This window comes from Periplaneta americana, chromosome 12, assembly GCF_040183065.1.
Source record: "Periplaneta americana isolate PAMFEO1 chromosome 12, P.americana_PAMFEO1_priV1, whole genome shotgun sequence".
NCBI classification, from domain to species: domain Eukaryota; kingdom Metazoa; phylum Arthropoda; class Insecta; order Blattodea; family Blattidae; genus Periplaneta; species Periplaneta americana.
Genome location: NC_091128.1, coordinates 59,921,669 through 59,947,186, shown reverse-complemented (window position 1 = coordinate 59,947,186; position 25,518 = coordinate 59,921,669). Strand labels below are relative to the sequence as shown.

The following is a 25,518-nucleotide window of genomic DNA, read 5'->3' as shown; positions in this document are numbered from 1 at the left end:
GGAATAGTTGCGCCCCGAAGAAATCAGGTAGCAGAATGGACATGGACATGTCCCGATAGGCATAGTACACACGAAAGTGATTGTCATAAAATAAATAAATTACTTAAAAATATTATAGTGGTAGCTGCATTTTTAAGAACATGTATCAGTCTATTTTACCGCTTCTGAATTCCTCGATCACGTGGTTTAAAAACGGAGTCTTTCACGGTATGTCTTATTATTGCAATTCTTTTTCAATTTATGCTGTTCAAAGTTATAGGCCTATATGTTTTTGTTTGTATATCTTTTAAAACAGTTAAAAATACTGGAAGGTTGGGATGTTCTTGGTATAATGATTTGTTATAACTAGCGTGAAATGATTCACATTCATTTGTCTCATTTCATTTAGTGCTAAGTGACACGCTCACATTTCAGGAGGAAATGGGACTTCTGATGTAATGTATATTTCCAGCAAATAATAAAATAATAAAGTAGGCCTACTGCCAAGTTCATGGTGTTCATTTTAACGGTAGGCTATCGATAATCATTGCATAAGCAGTAGAAAAACAGTTAATAAAGTACTGTCAACTTTAACGCTATCGATAATGAATATTAAATCGAATAAGAAATCAATAAGGTTCGTTGATTACGAGGCTCGAGCTCTCGTAATGTATTTTTCTTTACCTATTTCATCGGGCGCAACTATGCCATGCCCCTTTTCTCTACCTGATGAGAACGGGGCGCAACTATGCCCACAAAACAGGGACCCTTTTTTATCTGCTGTATCTTAAGGCTGGTTCACAATAAACTGGGAATGGAAACGACAACGAGAACGAGAATGGAAATAATGTTAAAATAAATCTATTTAAATGTGAGCATTCACCATAGTTAATTGTGAATGCTCATATATAAATACATTTATTTTAACAATATTTCCGTTCTCGTTCTCGTTGTCGTTTCCGTTCCCGGTTTCTTGTGAACCAGCCTTTACCTGACCGTGAGGCGCAACCATGCCCTGCCCAATAAATTGTAGTTTGCTGCTAGCATATTCTTTTGCATATATCCTGGTTAGCTCATTTTTTCCGGAGGAGGGCCCGTAATCAAGCACCGCAGCCTCAGGCTTATTGTGAAACCTCCTTGTATTGGGATGATTATTGGAGTCCTTAGGACCGCTTTTTTGTAAGCCCATGATTCACTGTTTGATGTCATCTTATCAATTCGATAATGGCATCCAGTTCTGACGAAGACCGCGCACGTAGAGAGCCCCTTCGTCTCCCTGTTAGTATGCTACCTCCTCACATCGATGACATCTATTCGCAAAATACGTGCTTACGTTCTGCTGCATCCTTCAACCCGAAGACCACGGAACTAGTCTGCCACGATCTCCTGGTCGACCTGAAACTATTGCAAGACTACACATGAAATTGAAATCAATGAGGCCCGAATCAGTTCGAGGTCCAACGCAGAAAATAGCCCAGCAATCCGCGGGAAAATCTCGGAAAATAAAACCAACCAGAATTTGAACTTAGGCATGCTAAGGTGTTACTCCACAGCGCTGAACCTAGTGAACTCATATTTTTAATTCATTGTTTTATAGTCCACAATGTGGTTCTTTTGAAGATAGTCTTGGATGTAATTCCAGTTCAAGGCGTTACTTATAATAATAATAATAATAATAATAATAATAATAATAATAATAATAATAATAATGGAGGTATCATGTGGTCAGTAAGATGATACCGCCCAGATGTTATAGCTGATTTTCGAAACCAGATTTCGCTACCTATCGTAGCTCTCCAAATTCATCACGATGCTGGATGGACATTGATTGGATACACTAACCGAAATTTTGAGGAAATTTCTTCCTCATGAAGAATCGAACTAGAGCGCATTCCATAACACCAGCCCTGCATTATACTACGACACTATGGCTTCATTTCTATTACTCTATAGAAAATGATGGTAAAATAAAAACCCTTTTGCTAATATCAGAGTTACAGTAATGAACAATCATACTTAGAAGAATCAAAGCTTGAAGAGAGGGAGAGTCATCGGAGAAGAGAGATAGAAAGGATCGCTTTAAAAGGTGCTACTGAACTGAATTTCGGGGAGGAGAACTTCAACTCAGCACTACGACATTTCAAGATCTATTGCGCAACCCTCAAGCTAGGCACATTTCCAAACCCACACCGACTGACTACACCAGGCTTGCAGAACTGGGCACCAATTGTAGTGTTACGTCACTCACCCTTCCTACCATCCCCTCGTCATTGACTTGGTAGGGGAGGGGATTAGTATTCAGTGTCTGTTTTATGTGATTGCTTAGGGGCCACAGATACGTCATTCAACGCCGGTGGACTGTGGACGGGGAACCAACGCTTTCCCCATGCTTTCCACCCCTCTCACGCCAGTTCTGTATCCCTGGACTACACTAAGGTTCGCTGCATACCCAGGTTTCAAGCAGACAACCTACTCGTCTATAGGCCAGCCGGCGTTCGAGAAATGTTATGGAATGATGACGAAATGGAAAAATGTTGACGGAATGATGTAGATGGCTAATTTGGGGAAACGGGAGAACCTCGGGAAAAACCCCAACTGCGTCCTTCTCCGCCACAACTTACAAGTGTCACTTGAAAAATTCCTGACCTAACCGGGACTCGAATATGCTTCTTCTTTAATGCATTGTATTCCAAATTCGCGTGCAATGATGATTATATGACGAATATCTTAAAAGTGTGATTTCTCAACATTTTATGAAAAGAATAATCTTTATTTTTTTTCCCTTCACGTTTAATGTTTTCTTACATTTCATTCATTCATAGTTTTCTGTCCAAGGGTAGATCTTTCACTGCAAACCCAGCATTCTCCAATCTTTTCTATTTTCCGCCTTTCTCTTAGTCTCCGCATACGATCCATGTAACCTATCTTAATATTGTCTATCATCTGATATCTTCTTCTGCCCCGAACTTTTCTCTCGTTCACCATTCCTTCAAGTGCATTCTTCAATAGGCAATTTCTTCTTAGCCAGTTCCCCAGCCAATTTCTTTTTGTCATCTTGATCAGTTTCAGCATTATTTTTTCTTCACCCACTCTTTCTAGCACAGCTTCATTTATTTGTTTCTTATGTCCAGGTTAACACTTGTTTAAAACTTAAAACTTTCTCAGTTAAAACGTTAAAGGTGTTATTATTTAAAGAGGTAGTGTACCTCTTTCTTATTCTGTCTGTCCATTTCATACTCTTCACTCTTCTCCATATCCACATTTCAAATGCTTTTAGGCATTTTTCAACACTCCGTTGTAATGTCCATGTTTCTGCCCCATACAATGCTACACTCCTCACAAAACATTTCACTAGTTTCTTCTTTAGTTCGTTTTCCAGAGCTCCACAGAAGATGCTCCTTTTTCTGTTGAAAGCTTCCTTTATAGCTTCATAATTATTTATACAAGGCTTACCGTATTTGCAGTCGAAATGAAATATTTCTGTTAATTATACCTACGAAATTTCAAGAATAGAATTCAGTAGTCTGTAATGTTCCTCAGTGATCGTACGTAATCTAAAGTTAGGAATAATTTTCTACTGATAAGTCACAGTTTTTCTACTGTCTAGCCAGAACTTCATGGGGGATATAATTTTCATAACAGAATTCAGTCAGATGTGAGGTAAGCCGCAAGTAATTATAAGTCACTCGAATATATTTTTTTTTATAAACCTGTAATATTGTTTTATTATTATAAATCGAAATGAAGAGTACAGGGGAAAAATAACACTGAGCAACAAATTTTTACTTTTTGTCTTGCTTCGAAATAAAAATAGGTGAATATTACTAATATGTGTGCCCTAAATTTGAATTTAAAATCCAAATTGCTCCATCACGTACCATTTTCTGGGAAAGTGAATTGAATTTTTTTATGAAAAAATGTATTTTTATTTCTATTTTTCACTGCTGCTGATAAAATTACAACAGACAAGCATTCAAAATGCCTGATAATACTTGCAAAATGTGTACTGGGTACAAAAATGATGTTACATAGTTTAAAACACAAAAGAAAAACTCAACAATAATGAAAATATTTCATGTGTACAATTAGAAAAATCTCGGAATTTGAACTTATCATTTAAAAGGATTTTCTGGATGACTTCCGTTTATAACTAGACCCAGGACAGTCCTTTAAAAAGAACCAATTATAGTCTGCAAGCATGTTGGATGATAATATTCCTTTATATCGCCTTTTCATTTCAGATATTTCTTGATGAAATCTTTCCCCGTGCTGTCCCAAGGTTAGAAGAAAAGAAATCCAAATGAGAATAAAAAGTGTATTTTGAGAGACATATGCTGGGTTGCAAGAAACCTGTTCCATAAATTGCTATTCTCTCGTTAAGTAACGGACCTTTAAACTATTCCAGTCTTTAAAGTATAGGTCGTTGCAAATGTGATATTTAACGATCTGTTAGCTATTCCATCTTTAAACGGAAAAGATTCAAAACGACAGAGCCTTCGTAGCCGGCGCAAATAATTCGCTTATTATACGTGCATGTCGCTATGGTAATATTGTGTTTTTGGATAGTCATTGCATGGATGAATATGTAATAGGATGCGAAACTGCGGTCAGCACCATCTGGCAGCGGAGGGCTGAAATGAGATGATCAGCGCCCAACGTCGTAGGTGGTGAACACTAGAACTACGTGTTGGGTACATTACCCAGAGTTCTCTATTTATTCGTTCGAGATATTGCTCGAGGAGTCGAGATGGCAGACAGAAACTTGCTAATAAGTGAACATAAAGTGATACGGGGGAGTCATCGGTCTGTCTCCGTGAAGTGCAGGCGTGTTCACTGTCATCGTTTATCATCCACAACTCATTCATGTTTTTTTTTTTTTTTTAAATAGTTAGTCACCGGTCGGTGCGGTACTTCGGTGCTATTTATTCAGTACATAAGAGAATACAATTTTACATTAGAGAATTTAGCTGGCTACATGGGATCATTGAATTGAACCCGAGGCCAAGAAAGAGAACGAAGAAGAAGAAGAAAGTGATACGTGTGTGTATAAGCAGTGTATGTTAAACAGTGATATTTATGGATGTTGTAAAAATAGTGTTGAATGTATTGTAAAGTAATAGTAATATAATAAATTGAACTATCTAAGTAGTTCTTGCAGACTTTTCCATTGTGCTGTACAATAAATGCCCAAAGAATACAATCCCAATTATCTAATCTTTTGCTTTATTTTTTGTCCCTGTCTGGTTATATTTTAATTGGATAGTGTAAAATAGATCGTCTCTTTTATCTTCCTGTTGGCTCTGGTAAGAATTTTCAGTAGAAGATGCTGTGAGGAATAAAAATGTAAATGTTTTATTTTAAATTGGATTAGTTTTGAATATCGATGAGGGTGTGAGGGAATACTTTCTGCACAGTTTAACATTTTCGTCACCAGGTGCGCTGCTAAATGCATGGAGTAATTACTCTTTTCGCTACTTCGTGCGCTGCTAGATGTAATAACGCCCCTCCCCCCAATAAGTGGCAGCAAGATCAATTTCTACAACAGCGCCTCTAGTATGTCTTACGGGAAACTCAGTAAGTTTCGCATCCTATTATATACTACTTCATCATGCCAACCCTTTACTAAGAGACATAACATAAATTCAAACAAATACTTCCGTCTTTGACGTCTTAGTAATCAATTTTCCTTAACAAAACCTGTTTACATTTCAATTTATAAAATCATATTTTTGTAAAAGGCAAGGGTCCAAGAGACCTGGTAGGCTACTTTTAATAAAAACATCTTTAAAAAATCCTATTATATATTCATCCATGGCCATTGTTTTCAAACTTTGCACAAGACAAGCATCAAATACTGACCCAGGCCAACATGCAACGATTCTTGGTACAGATTGATAGAGAAGTAACCCTTCCTATTTCGGTACATCTCATTCAAGTGTCCACTAGGGCTTTGAATTTTCATATGGCTACAGTCTATGCACCAATAACGTTGGAAAAATTGCAAATTGAGAAGAAATCCTGTTTTACTGTTTGTACAGAATTTCCTTGAGGCATAGTAATGTATTGTTCTCTCGTTCTTGCAATGCAGTCACACATCATGTCCCATATCATGTATATGATCAGTGGATGTAATAAATGATTATGATTATGATCTTATTATTCTACAAACTGTAGATGTATAAACATGAATATGATCCACTATCACATTCTGAAACGCTCCTATTGCGTAATAGCGCAAGGCAATTTACTGCGCGCGATTTGTTTTCCAATATAATGCCCTCTTTCATGCAAGAGAGCCATGAATATGTCTTTCGATAATCTAAATCTAACCTTAAAATCAATATTATCGTATTCTTCTAGAGGGTTCGATCTGTCTCTCAGTATTCTTGGTCTTGGTAGATGTTGTATCATATCAAACATAACCTCTATGTCAAACGAGTCTATAAGAATAATAAAATTGTTTTATTCACAAAACTTTTCCTATACACATGAATCTCGAGTTCACTGTGATATGTACGGGTATATTACATTTCACTTACTTACTTCTGATGATAACATATCCACGAAATTACTTAATACTGTCAGATACAAAAACAAGAAATATACGTACAATATGGCGGCTAACGATTCGTTAACAGTTTATAGCTCCGATTTTCGACCTATAGTTTACAGAGTGCTTTAACGAACCAATAGCTTTAAAGGTCGTTCTTGCAACGCTTACTGACAGTAAATGAACAATTATAGGACCAATAGTGTTTAACGAACCTATAAATGCTTTCTTGCAACCCAGCATAGCCTATTACACTATATTTTCTCACATGCACTTAACATGGTTTCCACAAGTTCGATGTAGTTTTCTGCCCTAGAATTTCCAAGGAAATTTAAGCAAACATCTTTGAAAGTGCACTATGCCATTTTTTCTGTAACAGAAAGTTTTTCCTCAAAGAGTCAGCCATAATTTTAGTAATTTATGGACCAATGAAAATGCCCTCTTTAAATTTGCCTTCACTCAAACTGGTAAAGGTTTCTTTTAATTACTGAAAACCACATCCTTGTTTGTTCATTGCGTAGACCTCATTTTGAACTGTTATGAAATTTATTGAATAGAAGGAACCAATATTTGTTTATTTATTAGAAGTACAAAAGAACATGCCAACAACCATAAGAAACTGGAAATAGGTCGTAAACTCATAAAATGCATTAGCTTGTGTTTTGGTTTACACAGTGGCGTATACTGGTTAAAGGGTTTGGGCTACCGCTGACCCTATTATTACACAAAATATATCTAACAATTACTTTAATTTTAATTACTATGGTGAAACTAATAATACAAAATTATTACATTATGTTATATTATAAACTTTTTCTTTTGTAATTTCCTTGGGCTACCGCCGGTAGCCTGCAAAATACGCCCCTGGGTTTACAACCCCCAACCCACACCAGATTATTCTGGGAGAGCACTTATCGAAAAGTGAAATCATAGTATATCTTAAAAACCTTACGTGATACAAAGAAAAGAGATGCATTTCCTGATTCAGCAAACATCAAACCATAAGGGATACATTGTTTTAAGTCAGAGCAAAATTATTGTCGTTCAGTGTATCAAAGTCACAATTTTCTTAAGGAGATTTCATAATCTAATTTAGTATATTACTGCAAAATTTATTGCTATTCCTAATGAAAAAGTAGGAAAGGATGACTGGATTCGTGGTGATAATTCTCCTTCACCAGTTTTGATAAGAAAAACACACACATTTTGCAGTAATATACTGAATTATATATGACATCACCCTTAAGATAATTGTGACTTTGATTGTTTTTCCCCTGTACTCTTCAAATGGATTTAAAATAATTTTAGTCGTAGAAGCAAATATACAATAACACAATTTAATTTACAATACCGGTACTTTATTCATATGCTAATGCTCATAGTGTTTTGTAAGATAAAGACGTAATTTTGCAAAAAGCCATATTTAATAAACTTAATCATTGTAATAGTAATATTTGTTCTAATTCTTGAAGAATGATTATGTTTCTTTTTTACAGCCTAACTAACCAAGTGGTGGCCTTAAAGGAGATAAGACTTCAGGAGGAGGAAGGTGCGCCCTTCACTGCCATTCGTGAAGCATCACTGCTCAAAGAACTAAAACATGCCAACATTGTTACATTGCATGACATTGTACACACTCGAGAAACACTCACCTTCGTCTTTGAATATGTGGTAAGTTTCGTGTTTCTTATTGCAACCTAGCAGTAGGCCTACTTAGGCGTAGTTACTTAATAAAAACAAATTGTGTATTATATTATTTTGAAGGTACTTCATGCTATGTATTTCTGTTTCCAAGCATGGAAACGATTTCAAGTATATTTCTATTTTTTCATCCAGGTTTTTGGGTTGGTTGGATTTGTTTTACTTCACTTCTTTATTAGATGCCCATTGTGCATCTCAAACCAAGAAATGAATTCGGAACACCTCAAAATCTGTGCTTGAGTGGCCATGATAATATCTTTGAAAAATATTGGAGTGCAAGAGGTCAAATGACTTTATTGTCAAACGCCTGGCATTAGAAAATAAGAACAACAACTTCTTTATTAGAGAATCCATATAGAGTGTTAGTTGGGAGGCCAGAGGGAAAAAGAGTCTTTGGGAGGCCGAGACATAGATAGGAAGATAATATTAAAATGGTTTTAAGGAAGGTGGGATACGATTGTAGAGATTGGATTAATCATATACACTATTCAAGCAACTTTCTTCTTAAAGAAGTATTCCTGAGAATTAAGTGTCAACATAGACCGAAAGAAAAAAAAAAGCTATTTAACTTACGCTTTGTCGGCAATATTGCTTTGATACCTACGAGTACATTCGCAGTAGAACTAGAAAATCTCTGAAGGAAATACATCACAATAGTAGAGAAGTGAGATTGAGATTAAACCGCAGAACACGAAAGAAATGGTCAGCAACAAAACATTACAATAGGTAACAGGTAATAATAAACTAAAATAGATGGAAGAATATGTGTGTATTGGGATATTGGCCAGATCATATCCTTTAAAAAAGAACTGAACTGAAAAAGAAATGTGCAGAAGAATATCAGCAGGTTGGTCGAATATTTGGAGTCTAGATTTCATTACATCATAAAAATAGAGACGTAGTGTAATAAATATCTACATACTTCCATTTCTCACATATTAGGCTCAAATCTGGTATCTTAAGAAAAAGGAGGTGCCAGAGGAACATGAAACTTAAATCCTGAAGTTTAAGGCTTTTAGGATAGAATACGTAATGAAGACGCAAGGGAAAAAACCCAACTTGAGGCTGTAGCTGATATGGACAGAAACATGAAGAGGAATGAGCAGGTCAGGATCAAGAACGATGGACCTACAGGGTAATAGCTTGGGACTCAAGGATCAGCTAAAGGAATGTGGGGAGAGAAAAAGTGCGATGGGAAGATTAACTAAAGATTTTTGTAAACTTGTACTTGGATCTAGCTATGGTGGCTATCCAGGAGTTCAATTTATTGTTAGCCAACCCAGCAAGTAAGAGACTCTTGTCCAAATTGTCATTTTATGGGCTATAAATGAATGAATGAATGAACAAATAAGTAAATACGAGATGTGTTCTTAAAGTAAGTTCCGTTTTCAATTATAGCTGTCGCATTGCTGCAATCCTTATTTTGCGCATGCGAGTTTTCTTCTTCAGTTCTCAGGCAAGCTGTGCATGCAGTTTCAGAGCTTCAGTCCGTGTGTGTGGTTAGTTGTGATCAGTTGAAATGTTTAAAGTGATCGAGCAACCCCCTGACTGTGAGATGCGGTCTGTTATCCATTTCTTGAATGCGAGGAACATCAAACCGGCTGACATTCATCGTCAACTTTGTGAGATGTATGGTGATGATGCCATTAGTGATGGAATGGTCAGGAGATGGGTTAGGAAGTTCAACAAGGGCCGTGTCTCTGTGCATGACAAGCAGCGTACCAGTCGGCCATCTTTGATCAATGACGATTTGGTGCATGCTGTTGATGAAAAAATTCATGAGGACAGGAGGTTCACAATTTCTTCGCTTTCCTTGAATTTTCCACAAATGTCGCGGAGTGTTCTCTACAAAATTGTGACAGATCAATTACGATATCGAAAATTGTGCTCATGATGGGTACCCAAGATGCTCACCGAGGAACACAAACCCAAACGAGCTTTCAGTGCATTGAGCTTTCTCACACGTTACAGTGAGCAAGGCGATGAGTTTCTTGACCATATCGTGACAGGTGACGAGACTTGACACCTGAATCGAAGCAGCAGTCCATGGAATGGAGGCACACTGCATCGCCAAGGAAAAAGAAATTCAAACAAACCATGTCAACACGCAAGATCATGTGCACTGTTTTTTGGGACAGAAAAGGAGTCCTACTCATCGAATTCTTGCCTCGAGGTGAAACCATGAATAGAGAAACCTATTGTCAGACCTTGAAGAAGCTCCATTGCGCATTTCAGAACAAGAGACGTGGGATGCTGACCGACGGAGTTGTGTTGCTTCATGACAACGCTCGGTCACACACAGCTCGTGACACCCAAAATCTCATCTCGAAATTTGGCTGAGATTATTGACCATACCCCCTTACAGTCCGGATTTGGCTCCGAGTGACTTTCATCTCTTCCTGCACCTCAAGAAGTTCCTCGGTGGTCAACGTTTTGAATATAAATAAATAAGAAAATAAGTGAATAATTAAGTAAATAACTAAATAAATAAGTAACAAAATAAGTAACTAAATAAATAAATAAGCAAATAAGTGAATAATTAAGTAAATAAATAATTAAGTAAGCAAATAAGTAACGAAATAAGTAACTAAGTAAATAAGGAAACAAACGAAGAAATGAATGAAATTTCCTTGTAATATAGATTTTCATAAAAGATACTAGAACTGAATAGCAATTTATATGAATTTGTGCAACATTTATGAATAAATCTAGGCGTAAGATTTTTATACATGGAAAAGGAAAACTTGTGTGGTGGATCCATTACCAAAAGCTGCTCCTCAGTTCTATATCTATTTCTAAAAATTAGGTTTCCGTTTTGTTTCTTGACCTGGTGATGGAATCCATACAGACATAGCTTAAAAAAAAAGAAAAGACTTTTTGTATCTCTGACAAAAAAAAAAAACTCACTACATTGTGTACTGTGAAAGGTAGGTTGGTGACTATAACTTATTTATTTTATATGCTATTAACAAAATAAAGAAATTATTACAACATTATTATATTGTATAGGTTATCAACATTAGCATATAAATAAAGTAAGGCTTTACATAGCTTATGAATGATTTCATTCATGATATAAACCTATTAATGTAATTAATAAAAATATTCTTCATATTATAATGTTTGATGTGTATATAATACCGGTAATTGTTATTGGTGCTGTAACAATAGTGCAATTTCTACATAAAAATTAAGAAGTAACTGCTCCCTTGATATAAAAGTAGGTAAAACTGTTCCATTTACACATTATGAAGGTACTTGGGGAGCATGGAGTTACGAGCATGTCACTAGAATGAGGTGGTGTGGTCGACACAATGCTCTATTCACTTTTTACCTCCGAGAAAGACCTGATACTCAGTTTCATAGAAGGCTGAGTGAACTTCAGGGCCGTTATGGAATTTCTGGCAACAAGAAAAATCCTGCTGCCACCAGAGATTGAATCCTGGACCTTACAATCTGTAGCCAATTGCTCTACTAACAGAGCTACCTGGCCACCCCTCCCTTCCCTACATATAAAGCCATCATTTACACCACAGATTCGGATATACCGCTGGTCATAATAGCCTGACACTGCTGTTGAAAAAAATCATTCTCAAGTGGATTTCCGTTTTGTCTATCAGTGGGATTGAAACATAATGTACTGAATCACTGAATAGAATGCAAATATGATCGAGGTTTGTTTGGAGCGAGAATCAATGAATTTTATAATATTTGAGAAATTTATGACCATCTGTCATAGCAAAGTTGCCTTATAACATGGATTGGATATATACTCCATAAGCCCCATTATGACCAGGGAGCACTGTACTAATTTGTCATCATCATCATCATCATCATCATCATCATCATCATCATCATCATCATCATATTCCAGGCACGAAATTAGGCCATTGTTGGCCTGTTTCGGTTCCAGCTATACAGGATCCAATAGACGTTTCTGTGGACGTCCAGGTCGTCGTCGTTCTTGAGGGTGGTATTTTAGCATTTCTTGGGGTGTCCGGCCAGCTTCCATACGAGAAATGTGTTCAAGCCATCTATTTCTGTATTCTGTAATTTTTTCTTCTAATGGTTGCATGTTGAGTTCCTGCAGTGTATTGTCGTTCCTCTTGTGGTCCAGAAATGTGTATCTTGCAGTTCGTCGCAGATATTTCATTTCAGCTGCTCTTGATCTGCTGATATCTCTTTGTTTCAGAACCCAAATTTCGCTTCCATAGAGGAGAGTTGGTAGTGCAAGGTTTTATATACCTTTATTCTGGAATGTTTCTGTACTAAACTTGGTTGTAGGGTATTGTTTAGCAGTCCTAATATTTGTAAAAATTTGTTAATTTTTTTGCTTACATCATTCTCTCCTTCGTATGATATATTACATCCTAAGTACGAAAAGGAATTTATCTGTTCTAAAATCACATTTTCAACAACAATTTTGCTTCGGTTTGGGTTTATACCTTCAAATGCCATTATTTTGGTTTTTTCTGGTGAAATCTTCATGCCATGTTCTTCTATGATTTTATTTAGTTTAAATATACCCATCTGTAAATTGTCTTCGGAGTTTGCAACTAATACTTGGTCGTCCGCGAAAAGAACAGTGTTTAGTCTTATGGAACTTGAAATTTGAATTCCTAATTTGTACTCCTCACACCAAAAGCGTATTATTTTATCCATGTATATATCGAAGAGACTTGGTGACAATGAGCAACCTTGTCGTACTCCTTGATTTATGGATCTATAGTTAGAAGTAAAATTATTAAATTTTATATTTATTTTATTGTTAGTGTAAATATTGCAAATGTTTTGAAGCAGGATATTTGTTATATTTCTTTTTTGCAAAATTTCCATTAATTTAGGTCTTTTGATCATATCAAAAGCTTTGATATAATCAATAAAGGCTAAATGCGTTTCTAAATTAAACTCTCGTTTTTTTTCAATTAACAATTTTATCGAGAAGGCAGCATCCATGCAAGATCTGCCCTTTCTGAACCCATTCTGACTTTCTGAAAGGAACAATTCACTTTCTTGTTTTAATCTTCCATTTAAAATTTTGCCATATATCTTGTAACATGTATTTAATAAACTAATTCCTCTATAATTATTTGGATTCCGTTTATCTTCCTTTTTGTATAAAGGCAAGACGTATCATAATTTAACAATGCTTCATTTCGTCAGGAAATGTTGATTTACTCTGACCAAATCCAAATATTTAATGCAGTCCATTTCTTTCTCACACAGCACACCGATCTCTCGCAATACATGGAGAAGCACAGTGGGGGACTAGAGCACCGGAATGTGAGACTCTTCCTGTTCCAACTCCTCCGAGGCCTAGCTTACTGTCATCGACGGAGAGTTCTGCATCGGGACGTGAAGCCACAAAACCTGCTCATTAGTGAGATGGGGGAACTAAAACTCGCAGATTTTGGTATTCACTCTCATTACTTATAATTATTCAATTTTCTGGTACCTATTGCTCGAATGAAGTGTTCGGAAATGTAGTCTAGAAATAACTTCCTTCATACACATTCAGCAGTATAATGATATTCAAATCCTGTGTATACATTTCAATTGCATTTAGTTCAAACCATTGCTAATAATCACTAAGTAATATTTTAATTTCTCCTACACTGTGTAGCATAGATTTATGATTATTTTTTATTTAAGGGGAGAGGATGGTATTTTTGGCGAAAAATGAGTAAATTAAAAAAAAAAATCTTTAAAATACTCTGTGATATGTGTGGAATGCTTAGCATAATATTTTGTGGGTATTTGTGCCCTTATCAGATGTTGAGACGCCATTTTTAAACTTCCTGCGTTATGGATTTTTAAATCACTCGCCCAATTTTATTGTTGTTTCCGGTAAATTGAATTTAAAAAAAGTATTTTTTTTTTCTTTAAAATACACTTTGATATGTGTGGAATGCATTGCATAACATTTCGTGTGTATTTGTGGCCTTATCGGATGTTGAGATGCCATTTTTAAACTTCCTGCGCTATGGATTTTTAAATCACTCGCCCTCTTTTATCGGTTTATGGTAACTTCATTTTTTTGCTACATTGCCAGACAAAAATGGATATAACTTCAGAACTATTAAAGATACATGCATGAAATTTAAAACACACATTCTTTAGACTATTAGGAAACTTTTCTCTGTAACAGAATTTTGTTAATTGATTTCATTTTAAAACTACGTCCGTTTGTTTGCAAGAAAGGAAATCAGAAAAGTGTTATTAAATTTTAATTGTTTATTTTACAAACGTAGGGACAAATATCAAAATTCTGTTACAAACAGTTTGTAGAACATGCTTTTGCAAATACATTGCAAAAAACTGGATCAATCTACTTTTAAAAATGGTTTAGATATATCGGTTTTAGTAAAATCTTGCATTGGGTATATTTTTTTTCAAATCTGGGCCCCCAGATAATTATTTTTTTTTTCAAATATTTATTTTTGGTTGAGTTGCTACAGCTATGAGCTCTCTACATACAAAAAATTAATATTTTACGCCAAATATGAAAAAAGTTTTAAAAAATACCATCCTCTCCCCGTAATGAATTATATGAAGAATTCAGAGCTATAGTGAGCCAAGCGCCATTTATTAAAAATGGAAAAAACAAGAGTTAAAGTTAAATGAATACCTTAGTTTAATGAAGATTAACATATCATTTAGTTTAGACTAAATAATTTCTGAGTTATAAAATAACTTATATCCTTTTTTTCCAATTACGTCACAAACAATATGCCCCATATTGTGATTCATTTGTAATGTGTTAATTTTTTGTGAAGACACTCCCCATGGATACAGTTTTAAAATTTGATATCAATTTTTTATGTATCTTGATTAGTTTGACATGTAGAAATTTTTTTGTCTGATTTTCAAAATGAGTAAAAATAATCATAATACAGTACATAGTTAAATGTCTAAAGTGTGCATTTCATTATTCTTTGCGTCAAAATAGTAACAGTACCTATTCTTGTTCCTCATACTTTTCTTAACTTGCTTGCAAAATTTTGTCTGACTAGGACTAAAATTACAGCTCTTGAAACTTTTTACATGATGCAAGACGCAGAAAGAATTGTTTTGAGAAATAACCAAAGTAAATAAAGCTTTGGCACCAAAGATTTTCATATATCTTACTTGTTCAAAACTGCCCTGTTCCATATGTTGTCTCCTTAGACTCCTTCTTTTGTTCTTTAGACATTTCTGTGCCTTGGGGCAAGACAGCTGTAGGTCCCAATATGGACCATGTATGAATAACACCACTTTCTGAATGTTCCCTTGTTCTACTATCTATGTCTGTAATTTGTTTTGTCATATCTGCTATCTATAAGATTGTGAGAACAATTTGAAAATAAAGACACTATTTCACTTCAGTCAAGACAATGGTAAGTGCCATTCGGCTGTGAAAATGGCTGCTACTGGGAAGAGGTTATTGTTGTAAGGAGAAATAATGAGTCCAAATGAAGAACTATCATCCACAGGGGATGCTAAAAGTGGTTCTGAATATGAACTAAGTTCTTTAAACAATAGAAAGAGGGAAAAAGACAACGAATAAATGAGGAAACGAGAAAGCGAGAAAACGAGTAAACTACAAAAAATGGATAAAACGAATAGAGTGAAAATATAGGAGTAATACAGAGGACAAAATAGAGGGAAAATTAGTGGTGAAATTGAGGAGAAAATAGGGAGAAAATAATATATAATAGGGAGAGGTTATTGTTTCAAGGAGAAATAATGAGTCCAAATGAAGGACCATCAACAACAGGGGATGCTAAAAGTGGTTCTGAATGTGAACCAAGTACTTTAAACGAGCGATAGAGGGAAAAAAGTCAATGAAGAAACGAGAAAGGGAAAAAACGAGTAAACTAAAAATGGATAAAACGAATAGAGAGAAAATAGAGATAATACAGAGGACAAAATAGAGGAAAAATAGAGGATTAATTAGTGGTAAAATAGAGGGAAATATTAGGGAAAATAGAAAAGAAAATTGAGGAGAAAACGGTGAAAATGTAGAGAAAGTAGAGGAGAAATTAGAGGGAAAATTGAGGAGAAAATATAGCCAATACTAAGAACACAGAGGTAAGGTAGAGGGAAAATAGAGAAGAAATAAACTATAATCCCTCTATTTTTACTTCTATTTCTTCATCCATTTTCTCTCAATTTTTCCTCTATTATCACGCCTATTTTCCCTAATTTCCCTCTACTTTCTCCTGTTTATTCTCCTCTATTTTCGGCCTTATTTTCCCCTCATTTTTCATCTATTCTCTCCTCTTTTCTTCTCTGTTTTTCCAGCATTATTCCTATATTGGCTCCTGTATTTTCCCTCGATTTTCTACTCTATTTGCTCCTATGTTTTTTTCTGTTTTCTGCTCCATTTTCTATATTAACCCTCAATTTTCCCCTATATTATCCCTTCCATTTCCTTTCTGTTTTTCCTCTATTAATTTAAATTATGTTTTATTTAATGTCGCTCGCAACTGCCAAGATTATATCAACGTCGCCTGTGTGCCGGAATTTTGTTCCGCAAAAGTTCTCTTACATGGCAGTAAGTAGATCCTATAGTCAGATTATTAAACATAATTGTGGCAACAATCAGTGGTATTATTAACAAAAATTCCTATATCATACTTGCCTAAAAATAAATTTTGGGGGAATATAATGGTAACTCCATAACCAATGAGGCATGCAGCGTTGTGTATATACATTAATTACTGTTAAATATGTTGCTGTTTAATTTTAAAGATATGATTAAACAATAATGAATACTATATTAAATCATATGAATTGGACTGAAATATCAACTTTTAACATACATGATTCATAGGTCTTTCCAAACTTTGTTTTTGCAATTTCTCAAAACTTTACTATTGGCAGTTACCATTGTCACAGATTTTCTTAAATACCAGTATGGAATATTTTGTAAGACTCGAAATAAAAAATTGAATTTTGGATAAAATTTGGTCAACATTTAATTCATAGCTTACTTTAAAATGTCCATCTTATTTTAAGTTGAAGGTCTAGGACCAATGATGATTTAATTTGAGGATTAGGTCCTAAAACCTGGTTTAGCATTGTTGCGCTTTTATTTTGTATTATTTATTTGTTTATTTAAAGAGCTGCAAAATAACTGGTTTGAATTCATACCGGTACTAAACTGCTGCTGTAATTTGAGAGATATTGTTTGATTGTATTACCATCAGAGTGATTAAAAAAATAAACAGTGAAATATTTTCGTTTCGATAAAATTGTATGAAATTATTGTTTGAAGACATAATATACTCTTCAAATGCAACAGTATGTTGTAACTTTTTTAAAGAAATTTATAAGTCCTAAATAGCATTTAAGAAATCTGTAAAATATTGAAACATGCTTTGGGAAGCCCTAACTTGAGTAATACTTTAATGTCTAAGAATTCGGGAACTACTCATCAATAGATATTTTTCTGTGTTCCAGGCCTAGCAAGAGCAAAGTCGGTACCTTCCCATACATACTCACACGAAGTAGTAACATTGTGGTATCGCCCACCTGATGTTCTTCTGGGGAGTACAGAATACTCAACATCTCTAGACATGTGGGGTGTAGGTTGTATATTTGTTGAAATGATCACTGGAGTACCAACATTTCCAGGTGTTCGTGACACATATGATCAACTCGACAAAATATTTAAGGTAACTGAATATATTTGTAGGAATAACATGTTTATGTCTGAATCTGAGTCATTAATAAGGCAACAATAAGTTGACATGCTCATTAAGGATGTCTCTAAACAAGATCATGGCCTTGAAAAGAACCAACTTGAGAATTATGACGGGCTTCTTACAAGACTGTACCCATGCTCAGGAAGGAATTCTATGATGTAAACCTTAAGGATAGGTTTTGTGAACTAAAATCTATCGATTGTTTGATACCTATCGTAAGTATGAGGCAGATGCCACTACCAAATGAGATTGCGAATCAGCTTCTTAAATGCGCATTCCATGTCATTTCCAACAATGCTGTTCACTTTGAGGTTACTAGTGTTAATGATTTTAAATTGAGATGAGTACAACTTTGAAAGAACACATTATCCATGATTTTTAAGATTGTACAATTGTGGGTGGATGGAGTCACAAGTTTAGTCTAATCAAAGTTTCGAAGGATGATCTTACACAAAAAATGCTAATATCTTTACAATAGAAACATTCAAAATCATGAAATTCCGTATATAATTACAGTTTATCATTCCAAATAAAGTTTGACAAAAGCCATTTTGTTTTCATAACAATTATGTGATGTGCATTTATACAGGGTGATCAAAATGAAAAGTGTATGTGGTACCGGTATTACTTTCTAAGAGCTGAAAATAAATGATATGAGTGGACTTCAACTTGATATTGATACGTTCTAATTCAAATTTTGGTTACTAGTATGTTACTTCTCTACTACCTTAACTCTGTATTGGCTGCCAGCATAACATTACACAATCTGTCACCGATTTTTTTAAATAATGGTGCACTTCCCAGAACAATTTGGTATAATTTTTCAATACCTACATTAATAACAATCAAACAAAATTCTTTACATTCTTTACACTTAACCCTTGAATTTGTTGTACCAGTACAAATCATTGCCTTTTGTGTTGACATAAAATCTCTACCTGAGGTTTCAAATGACTAGCATATGCTTTTATTTTGGGTATTGCTGAAATTTCTGTGTTGAAAATTCCTAGTTCGTTTGAAATTATAATAAATAAAGATTTAGGAAAAGCTGCTTTGACAGACAGCCTTTTCGAAAATATAACACCTGCTTCGAAATGTTTCTAACACATTTTCATCGGCAGAAGTACATTCTCTTACCTGGTAATTGCAATACCACGTTAGATATACAGTGAAACCTCTCCTTATGGACACCCCCAAGATACGGACACTCCTCAAATACGGACAGATTTTTATGTCTCCTGAAATAATATAGAAATAATGATAAATTTAATTCTCATTTACGGACACTCTTAGACACAGACGCGGACAGCTGTTTCACAGTCCTAAAGCTTGCTTTACCTCCTGACTGCGGACAGAACTTGGTTTTCAAAACCTAATGTGTTACAAAAACGAAAAATTTAGTTCTGAGAACTGTACAGAAATTCCTTGACATGAAAGAAGACAATAAGGGTCTTGTAGGCTATCACTAGCCCAGCCAGCTACCCCTTGTTGAAAACTGTAGACGTAGAATAAAATTGCATGGCAGAATACTATATTTTCCTTTTTCGGTGTTATCTATTGTAGTTCAAAGTTGCAAAGAATTTACTGTAGTAGACTGTATTTAGAATTAAACTACAGTAGGCTAATACATTTCATTTAAAGCGTGAAGAGATACATAAAGCATATTATAAATTTACTGTTAGATTGGAAGCCTCCCTCCCAATAAAGGACACCTCCCAGATGCGGACAGATTGTTACGTCCCTTCGATGTTCGTAAATGAGAGGTTTCACTGTATTCCTAAATTTCCTAAAGTTCGATTTTCCAGAAAGTTCATGATATATACAAGTTTGCATGTAATATTATACAAGGTGAATACTAAATGCTGTCTTCGAAGACCAAGCATTGTCAAAACAAGCATAAATGAGATAGGAATCAATATCCTATCTTGCAATTTTCCTCAAATGTCTAATGGGGCAAGTATTATTTCTGTGGGTAATGCTTATTTATGCACGGGTTTAAGTTCAGACTATAACTCCCACATGTTCTCGTCGAATATTCCGCAGTTCCAAATTGCACTTTCATCACTCCAAGAACTGCGCACAAAGATTTACTAGGATTTAGTTCAGTGTCGGATAACGAGTGGGTCGCACAGCACGCTTTGAAAACCGGTGCCTGCTTAATGTACACAAGCTTACCTTACGAAACAGATACGTATTGTAATATCAGTTCGAACTGGGACACTGTACGTAGAACTCACAGTACAGTACATGAAGACAAATCAGGTACAGTCATTTTCTTTGCAGTTCTTACACTGAAGCCAAGAAATTCGACCATTTCAGGGAGAAGTACATTTGACACACATCACATCTTTGTTGTGTTCTTGACATTTAACTCCAATTACTACTCGCTAAGGATCAAAAGTAACACCCCATTTGATTTGTATTGCCTCTAATATCGCCATGTTCGATTCCCGGTCGGGGCAAGTTATCTGGTTGAGGTTTTTTCCGGGGTTTTCCCTCAACCCAATATGAGCAAATGCTAGGTAACTTTCGGTGTTGGACCCCGGACTCATTTCACCGGCATTATCACCTTCATCTCATTCAGACGCTAAATAACCTGAGATGTTGATAAAGCGTCGTAAAATAACCTACAAAAAAAAAAAATATCGCCATAACTAATCAGTAATCATCATACGATCATACCATGATGATTCCTATCTCGAATTTCATCATCACAATATTCCCTATCACGCCCCGGTCTTCGAAGATGGCATTTCGTATTCACCTCTGATTGAGGTTCTGGCTGATATGTAGGGCCTACAGTCTTAGAAAAAAAGTTTTGTCACACAGATACTTTATAAGACCCAGAAAGGAGTCACTGTGCGTGATCACACACACACACACACAACGAAACAAAACTAATTTTATTATCTTAACAAGTCTTTCTTTTGTGAACCAGGTCGCACATCCTTTGATCATGCGCACTGCCTCCTTTCTGAGACTGTGCAACACAACTTTTTTCTAAGACTGTACATTTATTATCAGGCAGTACATCTCACTTGATGATATGTGTCGGAGGTAAAATAATTTTTTCTATGTATCTGAAGTCTGATTAGTGTAATATGTAGCTAGTCAGCGATGCATGCAATGGAGGGGGGAAGAAACTAGGCACCCTACCCCATTATCTTTTGGCTTAGTTGCCTCATAAGTAGTATCATGTTGGTATCGCTTGTGAAGGTCTTGGAACAGTTGACTATACAACAATAACCTGTATATAGAAATATTACCATGTCTAAAATCAAGATGTTTTCATTCATGATGGTTTACATCATTCCTTCATTTTTTTTTCTTCAAATTTTCAACTTAAAATGTATTTATTTAATACCCAAGATTTACACTACATTATGCATTGTAGCCCGAAAGAGCAAAAGCTCGAGCTTGGTCACAGTTCATTTAGTTATACAAAATTGAAGAGTGTTCATTCAGCACAATAATATTAATATACAGTAAAATACAGACCTGCAATAACATATACAAATATAGGAAATACAAAGGTACACGAATATTACATTACAATTCTAAACTCAATTAACTTAAGAAAAAACAAAACAATTATATAATTAATCTAATTTGTTTCCTAAATCTATGTGTGTTCAGTGTACTTAGTTCAGGGTAAGCTCAAAATTTCTGCTATGTTTTAATCCAGTAGTTGTGTGACATTTGGGGTTGTTTAGAAAGAAACTGTAGTTTTGTCTCGTATGGTATTCATAAGGATCAAATTCAAATTTATTGTGATTTTTATGGAAGTAAATCAACAATGTTTGTTTATAAATTTGTTCTAGATTTGATACCGGTACACCAAATATATGAAAAATTAATTTCGTTGGGTAATCAAAAGGTTTATATAGACCAATTTTGATTATTCTTTTTTGGAGAAAATTTAAAGGGTCGAGTACCGATTTTGCCATTCCTTCCCAACCTAATATACCATACTGAATTATTGATTGAAACAGAGCTAAGAACATAAATAGGTAAGTAAGAACGTAGAATGGAAAATTTGTGGATTGTTTTATGCAATCTGTTACACAGAAAGGAGATATGCTTGTCCCATTTTAAATGTTGGTCAGTAATAATACAGTACCTAAATATTTAACTTGTGAGGTGTGACATGAGCAAGTAGGTAGGTTAGGATCATGTATTGTTATATTTCTATTATTAATTATTTTTAGTTGTTCAAGGCCATGTGATAATGAAAATGATATTAATTTTGTTTTGGAAACGTTCAAAGAGAGTAAGTGAGCATCCAGCCATTCTTTAATAATGTTAATACGACTGTTAGAATTTTGACAAGTTTCATTCCACTCGAACTACTAGATATAATCTCAGTATCATCAGCATAAGAATACAGAGTACGGTACCAGAATATTTCACTATGTCAATTTTAAGTAAATCGTTGATATATGAAGAGTCCACTGCAAGAATGATGGATGTCATTTGGAATACATTTTGCAGGAGAAGTGATTAGTGCTCAAAGCTTAACTGTGATTTTCCGATCATTACTGCACAATGACTATCAGTGTTAATGCCATGTAACTCTCTATATACATTCTATATGTCTTAAGCTATGCATTGACAGTTTTCGTTCATTTTCGACAAGAAAGTGACATCCATCATTCTTGCAGTGGACTCTTCATATATTAAAAACAAAACAGGACCTAAATCTTCCCCTGAGGTATACCTATATCAGTGTTACGTGATTCACTAAGGTGATCATTGATTTTAGTTGATTGTGTTCTGTTACTTAAGTAAGATTTAAATATTTTAAAGCCAATCCATTAATTCCCAATCTATCCATTTTATTCAAAAGTATACCGTGACTGACTGTATCGAAATCTTTTTTGTAAGTCTAGAAAAATTCGTAGACATTTATTTCCTACATCTAATTGTTGAATAATTTTTTAAATAACTGCCGTAATAGCATCATCAGTGAAGATTTTTTCTGAAACCAAATTGATTATCATTAGGAGTTTTTTTTTTTTTTTTTTCATATACTTCAGAGAGACTGGGTAATAGTGAAATGGGTCTATAATTATTAAGATTATTTGTGTCACCAGACTTGTGGATTGGTATCACCACAGCATGTTTTAGGGCTGAGGGAAATACACTTAAAGATATGCACCAATTAAGTATAAAGGCAAGTGGTTTAGAAATAGCTTCGATAATAAGTTTCAGGGTATTTGTTGTAATACCATCAATACCAGAGGCCACATTATTTTTAAAATTATTTACAATATTAATGATTTCACATTCATTTACAGAAAATATAAACATAGATGATAAACTCTTATTATAGCTTTTATAGTAATGAGTATTAAATACTTTTTTATATTAAATACGAGATCATGACCTACATTAGAAAAATGATCGTTAAATTCGTTTGCAATAGTTTCCTTATTTTCGATTTGTATTCCATTTCGACTTATATTGTCTTTAATACAGTATTTTTATTACATTGGATGTCATTAGCTTCGTTCATAGTCTTCCAAAATTGCTTTGGATTATTTTTATTTTCTTCAAATTTTTCAGAATAATATTCTCCGATTCCTTATTACACTAGTGAGAATATTTCTATATTTTCTGTAAGAATTTAATGAAACATGTTTTGTGGGTCATGTTTAACTTGCTTAGCTAACTTATCCCTGGATTGTATTGATTTAACAATTCCTGTGATACCGGTATTCATTCTACTTACCTACTACTAAAACTGCTGGTATTTTTCAGGAGAGTGAATATTTTTAAACAGACCTTCTCTGGATCCCAGTTTTGCAGCAAACTGCTGAAAGGTCATGTTGAAGTTGGTGAATATACCAAACATGGCTCGAACAGTTTCTAAACTCATTTTAAAATTTTGGGATGTTCTCCAATGAAGCATTATAGGTCTCACAAGCACGGAATATCAACGGAAGGAATGCGAATCAAACACTGTGATAAGGAAGAGCGGGCGACAGGAAAGGTCACGAGATAGCTTGAATGATATTGAAGAGTACAGTCGAAAGAGAAATGACATCGACAGAATCAGTCTTGCATTGTAATAGTTACATTACGACTTTAGTTTGTTCCATTGCATGTGAATACGTGTCTTGTATTGCACGGTATTATTATTTCATTCATAAACATATGTTGCACATTTAATTAGCTTCGAATTTTTGTCTTGTTACGTTCTTTATTTCCACAGCGATGTCCTCATTTGTTCATCTTCTTGGAAGAGACAGTACTTCCATCAGCTCGTACCTCCCCCCCCCCCTCGGCGTGCCTACATACACATGTCAAAACAGACAGCAACGCCATCATTGGTTTTCGGTAATTGTTTCTTGCGCGAGCTATACTTCCAGAAAGACACAGAGATATTTCAATCATCTTCTGGAGTTGTGCACAGGAAATCATTTTTTCAGAGAAAATTAAAAAATTTCACTCCATTTTGAGCAAAGAGTAGCATTTTCTTCATTATACTTTGCTATTTTTTCTGAAGTCACATATTTCTTCAAGCAAGAAATTTCGCCAAATAAGCTACCTTCATCCAGATCAATTCCATCTACATTTGGAGAAAAATAATGGAGTGTCTTTAATCCTCCTCTTTCTGGAGATTTCAACAATATATATTGCGTAGATATCTTATCTTGTGAATGAATAATCCAGGCATTGAGATATTCAACAGCATTTTCATAAAATTCACAAGAGACACTCAGAATTCTGTTATGAAATAAGAACCACTTCTTCTAAAGATGGCAAAAGTTACTTAATTGATGATGAAATAAATATCTCTTCTTTCCTAGATTTCAATTTTTTATTAACCTTGATAACAGTATAGAAGGTTTGACTGAACTTATGTTCTCAACCTTCAATATTGACTATGACATAATGAAAAAGCAGCAAAGTTACATTACAAAAATTCATCTACAGCAATGTGCAAGAATCATTAAACCATATTAATAAGTAACAATGAAAATCCAGGGATATCTGGTGACAAATTATTAAATCCGGGGACATCCCAGGGATGAAGTTTGTCTGGGGACTGCAACAACAAGAACAACGTAATATAATAATAATGAAAACGAAAATAATATTAACAATTAATTAGGGTTAGCATGCATTTTATTACTCTTAACATAATTACCTAGTTATTCTTCTTTCCTGTGTTTAAATATGTTTTATTTGTGAAAAATAAAAGAATAAATAGGCATGTTGTACATAAATTTCTCTACTCAGAAAACAATATTTTGAATACATGTTGTATAGTAAGAATTTTCTAAAGTGTTCTTGTAATTTATGTACATCCCCTTATTTCTTACTATCTTCCTAAAAACTGTTTTCTAATCCCTAAGATGACTTACTTTATGTGTATTACTCCTTTATGGCTTCTTCCGTCTTTCTTACATAAAGCTGATGCTCTTTTTCGATCCAGTTTGGAAATGATCCTAAATATATATTTTACTAGTTGGACTCTCTCCCTATTAAATTTGGTGGTGTGGGCATTCGGACGTTTATATACCTGCTTTTCTTTCTTCTGCCTTTGCTGTTTTTCGTTGCATCAAATCGCTTTTTTCTTTATAAAGTGATGCA

The 25,518-nt window shown here is 34.6% G+C and overlaps 1 protein-coding gene across 3 annotated transcripts in view; it reads left to right on the top strand.

The window, feature by feature from the left end:
* Eip63E (cyclin dependent kinase Eip63E) overlaps positions 1 to 25,518 on the top strand; it is a 1,061,463-nt gene that overhangs the window by 1,018,668 nt on the left and 17,277 nt on the right. For all 3 annotated transcript variants that reach the window (XM_069841421.1, XM_069841419.1, XM_069841420.1), the window contains 3 exons: positions 8,026 to 8,200; positions 13,457 to 13,643; positions 17,675 to 17,889. In XM_069841421.1, coding sequence (XP_069697522.1) covers positions 8,026 to 8,200; positions 13,457 to 13,643; positions 17,675 to 17,889 — 577 coding nt within the window. The remainder of the gene's footprint in view (positions 1 to 8,025; positions 8,201 to 13,456; positions 13,644 to 17,674; positions 17,890 to 25,518) is intronic.